The sequence below is a fragment of the Nymphaea colorata genome, chromosome 2 (genome assembly GCF_008831285.2).
Source record: "Nymphaea colorata isolate Beijing-Zhang1983 chromosome 2, ASM883128v2, whole genome shotgun sequence".
In the NCBI taxonomy this organism is placed as follows: Eukaryota; Viridiplantae; Streptophyta; class Magnoliopsida; order Nymphaeales; family Nymphaeaceae; genus Nymphaea; species Nymphaea colorata.
This window is the reverse complement of record NC_045139.1, coordinates 18,122,648-18,134,752: the sequence shown is the minus strand read 5'-3', so window position 1 is coordinate 18,134,752 and position 12,105 is coordinate 18,122,648. Positions and strand designations below refer to the sequence as shown.

General features: G+C 39.6%; 1 protein-coding gene across 2 annotated transcripts; it reads left to right on the top strand.

The window, feature by feature from the left end:
* The first annotated feature begins 8,254 nt into the window (after positions 1-8,254).
* LOC116248679 (uncharacterized) lies at positions 8,255-11,449 on the top strand. Of its 2 annotated transcripts, XR_004171041.2 has the most exons (4): positions 8,255-8,593; positions 9,616-9,942; positions 10,890-10,947; positions 11,042-11,449. XR_004171041.2 is itself a non-coding variant. In XM_031621606.2 (2 exons), exons 1-2 carry the CDS (start codon positions 8,357-8,359, stop codon positions 9,940-9,942), a joined length of 564 nt encoding a protein of 187 aa, XP_031477466.1. In that variant the 5' UTR covers positions 8,256-8,356; the 3' UTR covers positions 9,943-10,859. The 2 variants fall into 2 exon arrangements, 1 of the variants encoding a protein (XP_031477466.1); XM_031621606.2 differs by lacking the exons at positions 10,890-10,947; positions 11,042-11,449 and having other exon boundaries at positions 8,256-8,593; positions 9,616-10,859.
* The last annotated feature ends 656 nt before the right edge of the window (positions 11,450-12,105 follow it).

The following is a 12,105-nucleotide window of genomic DNA, read 5'->3' as shown; positions in this document are numbered from 1 at the left end:
CCTTCTCACTGCCAGATTAATGAGCAATAGGTGGCTAATACATAAGCTGTGTCTATGAAGCTGCATGAAGCCTCTTTTTTCTTGGAAATCGATGCTGGAAAAACACGTCCGGAATCATCACTTGTCCGCAAACTTCTTCTGAAAATAAAGACTCACCAATTTCCAAAATCGTTTATAAGCTTCAGAAATTTAAGTGAGAAGATTTCATTTGTAGGTACGCCGCTAGGAAATTTTGAAGGCCAAAAGCAAGCAAGCAAAGCTTTCGCAGGAAAGGGTTTTAATAGGGAGACGGGTCCAAAAAGGCAGTTTCTTTCTGCCCATTTTCCTATGGAAATAAGGTCAAGATTGTGGCAAAGCAGGTCACTCAAACCATGCATTCAAAGTTTCCCAAACAGAAACCACCACGCTTGAAAATCTCATCACTTTTTCTCACATAAAGAAAGAACAAAAGCAGGAAGACTCAATTCCATATTTGAAAAAAGACATTTCGGCACGAAGAGAAGCGAGAAAAACTTTTCTCCCCAGGACAAATCTGAGATGAAGCTCTGTGCTCCGCATGCAGCAAACAAGATACAGTGGTTCGTAGGAAAATTGTCTCATGGAAAACAAGCTCTCTTCTTGGCAAATGATACGACCAACCGGGTGGTGTGAGAAAATCCAAAAGAGACAGATTTTTCAAAGAGAAAAGAAGATATTCACATGCTTGGAATGACATGATCTTTATCGAGAAATGAAAATATTTTTGAGTTCAGCGTCAAAGGTATGAAGAGGACTTGACATAACCTCGAGTTAGTTTTCAAAAGGCGTAGCAATATGCTTTCTGCAGCAGGTGGTACTCAGAGCATTATATCTTCTATTTTAGGGGGAATCAAGCACATCATGTCTCATCATTTCATCCTGTCAGTTGTTGTAGGAAACTGCATATTTGGTATTAATGGAACCTGGGGGTGCTTTCTTCATAGAAGCCATTATTTGCTTAAAAACCTGAATTAGGTCACTTTTCTTTTTCTCGAAACTTTTAATTTTATGTGAGCTTCATGTGTTTTTTGGCAGGAATATATATGAAGGTATAAGGGTATATGCCCTTGAGGGGTTTATACATAAAGTGATTTCCCCCAAGTAATCTTAGAAAAAATAAAAAATAAAAAACTATGAATTTGCTACAAGTTAATGTACAACAACAGACTACTCTCAGTTGCTCTTAAATCCAACTTATTATATCCCTTATTTTTTCATTTTTTATGTGTTTAAAGTCTTATACGATAATTACGTACCTTTTCCGATATTCATAGTGAGCCAAATGAGCATCTTATTACTTGTCTGGGTTTTGGAAAATGACAAAAAGCAAAGCTTGAGGCATGCCTGAATAAATTATTTGGGAAGAAAATATAGTGGGGGTCATCCCCCACTAGAGCACAAAAAAGTAAATCCATTATTTGTTTTCCAAGTTCAAGGCACAAAGAAGATCCTCATTTTTGCTTTCAAGTTTCAAATAATTAAAGTTTGCCCAATTAAAACATAATCCTAATGAATGCTTATAGATATCACGATAATACTCTTTCCCCAAGAAAAGTTGCAGGGCAAATTGTAACCTCATAATTTTATAAACAAATATTAAATCGTTAAAGACTATTCTGGTTTCTGGGAAAACAATAAAGAATATGCACAAATGTTGTCCTTTTCAGACCTCCTCTCTCTGCCCATTATCTTCAAAATTTTTTAACTTCTTAAAATGAAGACCACAGTTTTCATGGAACTGTCAAATAAGATCAAATGTTTAGTTGTCTTCACAAGAAATTAAAAAAAACTGTTAGGTAGAATGATGAAAATATAGTCTAATCAATAAAAGGTAATGTTGAATAAACTTCCAGCTACCAGTTTTCAAAATTTCAGGTTCACAGCTTATTTGATGGATTTATGAAAAGTAAAAATTTCACTGGCTGCATTGTGACTTTCAAGAGGTGTTTCAGTGACATCATAAGAAAAACTTGGTTTTGTAAAAACCAAAGTTTGTAGAAACCTATTTAAAAACTCAGTTTTTAAAAAATCTAGTTTGCACCTTTGGATGACAAGACAAAAACTTAAAGGTATTTTGGAAGTAATAAAATAAAGTTTTAACCTTCAAAACTTGGTTTTGAGCAGTCATCCAAATTAACGCTCCCTTGATGAACTTTTATTTTGATCTTAGAAAAGTCGCAAAGACGCAGTTACATAAAAATGAACTTTTAAAAGAAGACTCATTCAAGAAGCTTTTATTGTTCAAAAACTTAATCGGGCATAGATTACAAGCTTCATTGTACCGTTCACATTAACAAAGATATGCTTAAGCTGACGGCCAAACGGGTGGTGGCCGAGTTTGTGATATGGGCAAGGCAATGACGTAAACTGAAGGTCAGCTGCACAAAGTGCGATCTTCTTCATGCAACTGCAGGTCCAAAGGAAAAGGCTCGAAGCAATCGCATGCACTGTTACAGGATGTAGATCTGTATTTCCAGAATTTAGAGAATGTTGTCAGGCTTGACAAAACAAGACGGGGACGCCACAACCGAGAGAGAGAGAGGGAGAAGGGTTTGTAGATGGATTATGATTACTGTCAATGCAACCCCTTCACGTAGTCTACGTGATTGCACCGGCGACGGATCCTCGAAACTCAGTCACCCATACAACGACTAGACGCTGTCGACGGACGTCCTTCATTAATGCAACCGGAAGCCATCTCTTCTGTCTCTCTCCTGTTCATTCAGACCTGCTGCCGCCTACAGCCCACTGCCCGAAGCCGATCGATTTGCTGAAAATTCCTTCAACTTTTCTTTTTCTCTCTCTCTCTCTCTCTCTCATATTTATTAAATATTTTTGCATGTGGCAGACGGCAACGTCCAACTACCGGCGTCCTCGGTGGCTGTAGTTCTGCTGGTGGCGATGATGATGACGACCATCTTCCTTTTCTTCGCCGTCATCATTGTTGCCTTTCCCTTGCCTTCGCAGTTATTCCCATCATTCCCTTTCTTTGACCGCGGTGGAATTTTGCTCGTTATAGTTTTTCTACTCCTCCTCTCATCATCCCCTTGATTTGCCTGTCATTTTCCCCATCCCCCACGTATATTCCCGAACGAACCGTTCCCATCCGTCCATCTCAAGCTCTCGCTTCCCGTCGTGCCGTAGAGGATCATCGTCTCTGGACGACTACTGACTGGTTTTTTTCATCTTGGGGGGTTTTAGGGGGACATGATGAGGAGGGGGCGATGCAAATCCTTATAGGGATCGGCAGAGAACGGCCATATCGCCGTTAACAGCCGGACTGAAGCTGATTGGCGGCAGCCGCACGATCCCTCCGATTCTCTTGATATCTAACCACAAGGATTTTGGGAGTTGATGTTTAATTTCCTTTTTTCCTCTGAAAGTTCCTTTTTATGATTTTCTAATAATATTCTTTCCTTATTAGCGTTTCCTTCAAATCATTCGTGTTCTTTGTGAGAAGCTTTTAAATGTGCACTTCGTTGGTTATTTATTTTATAGTTTCTAAATTCTCTGGCGATTCTTCAAACCCATTTTTTGGGCTGAAAAGTTGGCCAAGACAATATAGCCAGAAAACTCAAACTACTTAGCAACAAAATTGAATTGCTGGTTGGGAGCGGTACTTCAGTACTTTCGAAGATCTTATGACATATGCTTTCAACTTGAATGTAGTACATACCACTACTTACCGTTCAAAAAAATAGCATTTATTTAAGATGTGTTGCCATGCCAACCAAATATGCTATGCCCCTCCAAGCACTTATCAAGGAACTAAACATTACTTTGCATAGATAGCAACTTAAAAAAGTTGGAAGGACTCCTTGATCTCTTGACTTGGTCCAGGGGTGGACCGAAGTAGTTGAAATACTCCTTTGAAATCTAAGAGCTACTTGCCTACTGAAGAGCAGTCGGTTTGTTAGTAACTGCTGCTGTTAAAAATAAAAAAAAATGAAAAATGAGGTCCCGCGAAGTTATTCCAGTTAGATTTTGAGGTTTTACCAAGTGGGTTTTTTAGGCATGCATATAGTTTAGGGGATCTCGTTACTCGTACGAACTGAAGTCTCATATTTTGACTGCCCAATTCAAAGACGGAAGAGGAAAGAGATGATGGAAAATATCAGAAATTCAACATAATTCCTGCACGCAGTTTTTCTCAAATGTCTTGCATCTACAAGATAACACCCACCCATCCATTTCTCGTTTTACTTGTTCAAATTCTGAATACATAAGCCTCGACATTAAGGAAATGACTATAAACAATTAGAGCATGTTTGATGATACTAGTAAATGCTCAGTATGATGTTTAAGATGTGTTTGGGTGACAAAATTGGGCTTGTGATTAGACAAAATTATTTGTTTTCAAAAGGAAGTGGGTAACCTGCCTTCCCTTCCACGTAATTTATAGGATGTTGTCACCCAAATATATAAAGTATGTTTTAAGAAGGGAAGGGGCTGAAAAACTAGGTTGTCAAAAAACATTGTTTAGTGTCATCTAAACATAACCTTAATGTTGATCTTAACAAAGAAAATAAGTAATTATCAATGATAAAAATTGCTTTGTGAACCAAAGCGGCACGGTACATCGTTTGTGAATTGGTCAAAAACTATTGAACAAATCTTTTGCACAGTACAGTGCTAATCAGTCTCAAACCACAATTGATATGGCAAAAGACAAAGTCAAGTTCAAAGTCAGATTGAGTTGCCGGGCTAAGTCTTCCATGTTTAGTCAACTGATCAGTCAACGTTCATGGGTCTTGGTCAGTCAAGACGTACGCGGGGAAGGGCCCAGTCAAAGTCATGGGCTCGGCCGAGCCTACCGGCCTGCTGAAGCTAGTACGACCAACTGGAACAGGCACCTGGACCCACTGCGGGAAAGGACAAAAAGTTATTACCAAAAACCACCCAGCTTTTGGGTTATTACATTCAACCAGCTTTTTTTCATGCATCTCACAAGCATTCCTAATGTTTATGCATTGACATTCTCCCCAGTCACCTTCTTGACAAAAAAAATGTGTTTTAGTCGTATTACCCAAATATATAAAGCCAGTTTTTCAAATTTGATGGGAACAAGCACCAAAATGTATGGGAAAATCCACTTACCGGCCGGTGGGTATGTGATTATGGAACGATATTTGGTACTAATTCAATTCCAATGGCGCAAGTGCAGTAAGAACATTCAAGTATGTGGTTGAAAAATCCGATAAAGACTTTCTTTATGGAATTAATCCAACAAATGTTGATTGTTTAGATCGACTATTGCATTTATACATTCAAAACGACGTCCAAATTCAAGCAAGTTAGTTCCTTCCTCAATATTAGACATGAAAATAGGAGACGAGGGTAGCGTGTGTAGACTGGTAACTTTCCTTTTTTCAAACGAGCGCCTCCATAGGGTTGAAAATAGGAGAGGTGGGTAGAGTAGACCATAAACTGTTCAGTATCTCTCCACCGGCTAGGAGCTGCTCATCTCGTTCTCGTTTGTAGACACGACGCTCTACAGTGAGTCATGAATTCGAGCATCCAAGAATTCCAACGTTGCACGAATTTCAAGGAATCAAGTGATTCTTGAAAGTTCTCGTCAGATGATCTTTCTCACTGATCACCAAAGCGGCACAAGATTTCTGCTGTGCATGAGACTAATTAAGCATGCAGGCAGCCAGATTTGGACGTCTCCCCAACCGTTGATCATTTGTATGGCGACACGAAGGAATTAAAGAAATAGAAAAGGAATAAACAGGAGGGGCTGTCTCCCCAGGCCGAGAATGTTGCTGGTTCTGATTTAACCTATACTGTTTATGTAGTACGGGCGTGGGATTAGCAGCAGACAATTCACTGGCATTCGGTCCATTCCTTTTTCTTCTCCACTTACCAGAGGAGAGAGAAAGGTTTTTCTGTCATGTCAACCATAAATGCCTTCTTCTGAAAAGGCCTAAGCTGAGGACTCCTCCTCTTTCTTTCTGCTGTTGGCTTCTCTAGCAGACAAAATGGATACTAGGCTCCCTGACCTCCTCCTCCCTATTAGAATCACTGCAAAAAACAGGTGAATATCAGCGAAAGAACTGTTAAAACATAAATTTGACCAGCCCACCAATCTCTCTGTTCCTCTCTCCCAACATCTATATATATGTATATTTGTAAGACACTGTTGTGAAAGGGATTGGTGAAAATTTGCGATTACCACTACCTTCAATAACGCTTTGTTTGTTGTCCAATGTCCAAGGTGACAAGTCTTTTTCCATTGTTCCTTTCCACTATTTGCATAAACGAGAACCTTTCGTTTGAGAGTAATGATGCCATCTCGCACACCAACATATAGAATTTGAGGCAATATATAATAAGGTTCCAAGACAAACTGAGAGAATGAACTGCGATTTTTCATGTGTTTGAGTTTCATATTGCATGTGACAAATCAACTCATCTCAAACATCCGTTGCTATTTGTCTTGAAAACTCTCTCCCATTGAGATCTCTGAGAGGCAGAGAGAGATGTTTAGCCACCAGAGCCCGAGATGCATGGTATAGATGATATTCTTCCATACAAGGAGCTCAACGGATCCCATTCTAAACATGAAGGTACGCGGGAGAAACTTCAAAAGAAGGTGGAGGAACCTGAATGAAGAAAAGAAGGGGAGGTTAGAAAATGCAACAGTCCAGTAGGATTCTCTTTCAAGAGTGCACAACAAGTAAAAGTACCGCCATCGTAAATTCTGTCATTTTTGGAGGGCATTGATTCTCTTTCCCTCGCTCTCCTGAAAGGCAGCGGGAATTATGCGTCCTTGACCAAGCAATTTTTGTTGCATGTAATTATTATTCTCTAAAAGTATTAATGCTTCCCTGTATAACTATGATGATTACAATGGCTGCTGAGAGTTGAGTGACAGAGAGAGAAAAGAAATTGGCACGTTCCACAGCATGTGAAGTGTGACTGATGGACAGGTGCTGCAAAAGGTTGAAGGCTTCAAGAAGTGCAAATTCAGAGGTTTTTATGCACTTGACAAGTTGACCTCAGGTGGTAGGTGACGGCAGAGAAGAACGTCGACTTTGGATGTAGCTTTCTTTCCGCATTCCATATGCTTCTTTGTGTACTTAACAGAGGGAGTTGAGATCTCTCGGAGTGTTCAGGATAAACCGTTGATAGTGCTTGGGGTTCTTTGAATCAAGCCAACCAAGAAAGGAGCAGATGGGTGCATGCGGGAGGAACGGGACTGTGAGGCAGTACATCAGATCGAAAGTTCCCAGGTTGAGATGGACTCCAGACCTCCACCATTGTTTTGTTCATGCCATCGAAAGATTGGGAGGACAAAATAGTAAGAAGCGCTTCTCTCTCCCTCTCTCTGAGCACTCCATTTCTCCAGTAATCTGTAGAGTTTGTTCTTACAAGAGATTAGATCCTGTGACAGAAATGGTAGAGGAATATGATTGTAGATCACTTTTCTCTGACTGCATTTCATTGTTTAAAAACTTCCTTTTTTTTTTTGTGTGTTGTGGTGATGTAGAAGCCACACCAAAGCTTGTGCTGCAGCTAATGGATGTGAGAGGGCTTACCATTTCCCACGTTAAGAGCCACTTGCAGGTTTTCCTCAGTTCAATCCTTTGGTTGTTTATGCTTGTTTTACTTTTGCAAAACAGTAAACGGAAGATTTTTCTTTCTCCACTTCAAATCAGATGTACCGAAGCAAGAAGACTGTCTTGAAAGGAGAAGGTATGCATGTGTGAAAATTTCAGCTCTCTTGAGACCCCCTGCAATAAATTTGCATTTAAAATATCATTTTCCTTTTCATTGTTGCTTAAATGTCTATGCATATGTTCCTTTAGGATTGATGGATAATTGAATTTATGCCTCTCTCTCTCCCTCTCTCTCTTTCTTTCTTTATCTATCTATATATATATATATATATATATATATTGAGAAAAGTGAGTTCACTTTCTTTCTCTCACTTGGTCTTTTTTTTTTTTTTTTTCATTTGTGCGTGCTCAGTTCTTTCAAAAATAGCTGCCCATCCATCGCATACGAGGACACCACGTCATGATGTGGGGCATGACCGCGGTGATGATAGTCGAAGGTGTGCCAGTAATGATGGTGCCAATATTATCTTTTCATCGACAACCAGAGAGACAAGACCCACCACAGTGGAGTTGAATTCTCAATCTTTGATGTATCATAAGCCTCTCCTGTTTTGGAAAAGGTTCCATTCACTTTCCTAAGCCTTAAAAGCATCCTCCCTCAGTTTTCCCCTCCTCCTCTTTTCACCTTTCCTTCCTTTCTAGACTTTCTGCCTGAAACTTTCTGGGGTGCATGGTTTTTCTTTTCCCTCACTGCAAAAAGCAGGCAGGCAACGAATATGGCAGAGACTCGTCCAGATATCTACGTTGAAGGTCCGGTTTGTCCACCACAGCATGATAGCAAAGGAGGAGGAAAAGATGCAGTCTCTTCTTGCTCGTACCCTTTTGATGATTATCTTCAGGGCTTGAGGCATCAACAGGGAATAAATGGTTTCAGATGGCAGCAGGCAGCAGCAGATACTGGCACAGTCGGATTCATTGCAGTAGGATTTTCAGATTGCCCATCTGATATCCAGGTCTCCCCTCCCCTCAGTCTCTCTCTCTCTTGAATAATTTCGTGTTTTGCTACTAGTGGAAGTTATGTGCTCCGTTTCTTTTTAACGGGCATTTCCAAAACACGTTGAGTTTAGTATTTTTAAACTCCCGTAGCGGTGTCTGTGTGTGTTGTCGTTGCCACTGTTCAGTCTAATCGTATATTAGACCTTTGAGGCATTGATCAGTTTTATAATGACTATCTCTGCTGCTCTGCAACTTTTAGACCATTTCTTGAGCACTGCATTTAATTATCTGTCTCTATACGGACTTTTCATTTTAAGCTTGAAATATGTGCGAATTACTGCATTCGTTTCACAACACTTCAACTTTATTAGATGGGTTATCATTGCTTTACCAATGCGGCAATAATAGATTTAATGGAAATATCCTAGAAACATTAACAAAGAAGGTAGTGGCTTGGCCCTTGATGGATCTTATGCATATCTTTCCTTTCACGAGAATCCATTAGGGTTGATGCACGCGCGGGGAAACATGATGATCAGCTATTGACCTGAGTGCCAACATTAAACTGCTTCCACCTGGCTAAGGCCTAAGGGGTTGGGCTTGATATCTTCAAACCTGAAAAATCAAGAGAGTTCAACAGCCTCGCCGGCTGTACATGTTCATCTCTCTCCGCATAATCTCTGTTAGGAGTCGAGTCTTGCCTACAAATCCCAGATTTGGAAATAATGATAAATCTCCCAAGGCGCTCATGGAAAATCATTAAATAAACAATAAAGATAGAGGCAATGTATCCTGTAAGTAGGTAACATAAATAAATCCATAGAAAAGTTTTCCACTGACGTTTAACAGTGACAAATAGCATCCTTGTTTAAAATAAAAGAAAACTGATATTATGAAACATCATAACTGCCAATAATTGCAGAATGTTGTTTATACATATATAGAGAACTTTATCAGCAAGTCTAAGAATTTAATTTTTGGAGAACCAAATTTTGCTATATTTGTCCATCTCGCTGATACTCTGTGTATGATTAATCAGCATCCTACAGGCACAACTCCAGATCATATGGTTTCCAGTAAAAGGAAGCTTGAGGAAGATGAGCAGGCGCAAGTGTGCTCTCCATCTTCACCTCAACAGTGGAAAAGGGAAGAAACGGATTGCACGCTATCTTTATCTCTGAATACTGCGGGGAAGAGAAGGTGCCTGTGGAAGGGTCACACTTGCACAAACAGCGAGACAAGTGAAACTGTTTCATGTTATTCGAGGGTAAACTTTGCGGAAAGCCTCGTGCCTTGTATGGAGAATAGCAGTATAAATTTGGATCTCAGCATTGCGATGTATGGTTCCTCTGTTGAACAAGAATAGGTTGGTATATTAACAGTTTCTACGTATTTGTAGGAAATCCTTGTTACCCATGTGCCCTTATTGTAGATGGAGTTCACATTGCTTCTTAATCTTTCTACCATGCGTACAACTTTACGATATAGATTCTATCTGAGTTGTGCTCTGGAGGAAGTACTTTTTTAGCATCGAATATTATTGTTTCCGATATTGTTGGTGCATTGGAAAGTTAATCTGACGAAATAAGTTAAAGAGCGGTGATTGCAAAGTTGGGAGCTGAAATGGACAAGCGGGTGCAGAAATTTTACCGGCCCTCGAAGGTCGATCACAAGGGAAGCACATCTTGTTCACATTTGATTGAGTAAATCTGGGGTGCCACAGCTTTGGTATATACAGATCAATTTTGGGTATCTCTAAGACTTCGATGCTAGTGAATAGCGATAAGCAAATTTATTGGTCCATTTAAACTTTGTGGGATGCTCATTATATATATATGACAACAGAAACATTAACTTAGTGTCATATGATTAGGGCAGATTCGTGAAATACTATGAATATGTATGAATCTGTCTTGGGCAAATTCATACCATGGAACGTTCTATTGTTTTACAAAATCTGCACCAATCTTTGAAATACTAAGAGGGACACATAACACATTGTGGTAGTTTTCTAATTGTCAAACATCCCCTTAGAGATTGTTCGATTGTTAGATGAGAGCACCTGTTTTAGGAACAAAATATTATGCTTCATGTAGGACACCAAGGTGAGAAGCATAGAACACACAAGAAAGTGCCTTCAAAACAAGAAACAGAGGCATCCTATGTATCCGCAGTACCGGAACAGACAGGCCCGACCATCTTATTGCCTGATGTTGTCTTTGTTCACCACTCTTCTTCCTTTAGCATGTTTGCAGTACAATCTTTCTCCTGGTGCATGAGAGGGACTAATAAAATTATGATGGGATTTTCCAGCAGATTTCGTTTCCCACAAACAAGCAGTGCATACCGCCAGCTGCTGTTGTCTTTGGAGGTAAGGAAATTAGCCTGTCCTTAACAGATTTCGATGCAAGATTCAGTTGCTGCACACCCACTGGCACTGAAAACCTGTCTTCCTATTCATTCAGGGAGAGGCCTTGGAAAAGTATTATTTATTAGGATATGGAACAACTGCTGATGCCAATGGATCAGATGGTACTGGACGTCTAATCCAAATCCACCTTCAATGATTTCTAGAGAAGATCACCTCCAACTAATAATCTAATAAGTAGGCTGATCGTGCTTGTAGCCGTATTTGACAGATCCAGGCCACCTATCTTCATGAAACTCAAAACGTAAGCATCTTGGCCAAGAAATCCATTCTGCACCCAATGGATGTGGTAATTGTTATACTCAACCAGAATCCAGACCTTGTACATCTCTATAAGGTAGCAACTTAGTCTATGCTCTTCTTGCTCACCTAATTTTCTTCCATAGAAGATGTTGTTATTATATTGGTTTATTTGATATATTGATGGACAAGCTCTTATCAACTGAATGATGTGAACCGGATTTTCATCTGAAGCATATTCATCTCCAGGGACAAAACACAAGTGCACTTCACATTAACTCCACGGCAAAAGCAGCTTATTCATTTTCTTGGTCCAGATGAATGGTTCTGGATTTTTCCCAATTCACGTACACTATTTTATTACTTAATGCTACTTTTATTCCAGGGAGGAAAAAGTGTGTGTGTGTGTGTGTGTATATATATATATACACACACACACACACACACTTTTTCCTCCCTGAAATAAAAGTTGCTCCCGATTGTTTGCTGCTGGATGTATTTAAAATGTCTACACACTACACAGTTCGCTTGGAAATCCAGCCAAGAATCAGGAACGAAATGAGACATCAGAAAACAGAAATTTCTCTGTTGTTTCGCTTCTTTTCAAGACATTGAAAAATGTACAGTTGTCAAAAAATATATATATAGGGAAACGGGAAGGTGAACTCAACTAGCCCTCTTCAAAATGTGAATCTTGAGGAGCCTTTTTTTTTTCTTTCCGTTACGAAATTTGCTGTATCTTTTAGTTACTGTTTACATTACACTATGAACATAAATTTAACGCACAGGAGAGATGACGTTTTCTGGTGTTGTATGTTAACATTTGTCGTACTCAAATGGTTCGGCATTATATCTGTTAAT

Excerpts from the sequence above, each read along its gene's own strand:
- LOC116248679 (XM_031621606.2), top strand. The coding sequence starts at position 8,357 with ATGGCAGAGACTCGTCCAGATATCTACGTTGAAGGTCCGGTTTGTCCA. Across the intron at positions 8,594-9,615 it reads ATTGCCCATCTGATATCCAG|CATCCTACAGGCACAACTCC; the intron begins GTCTCCCCTCCC and ends ATGATTAATCAG.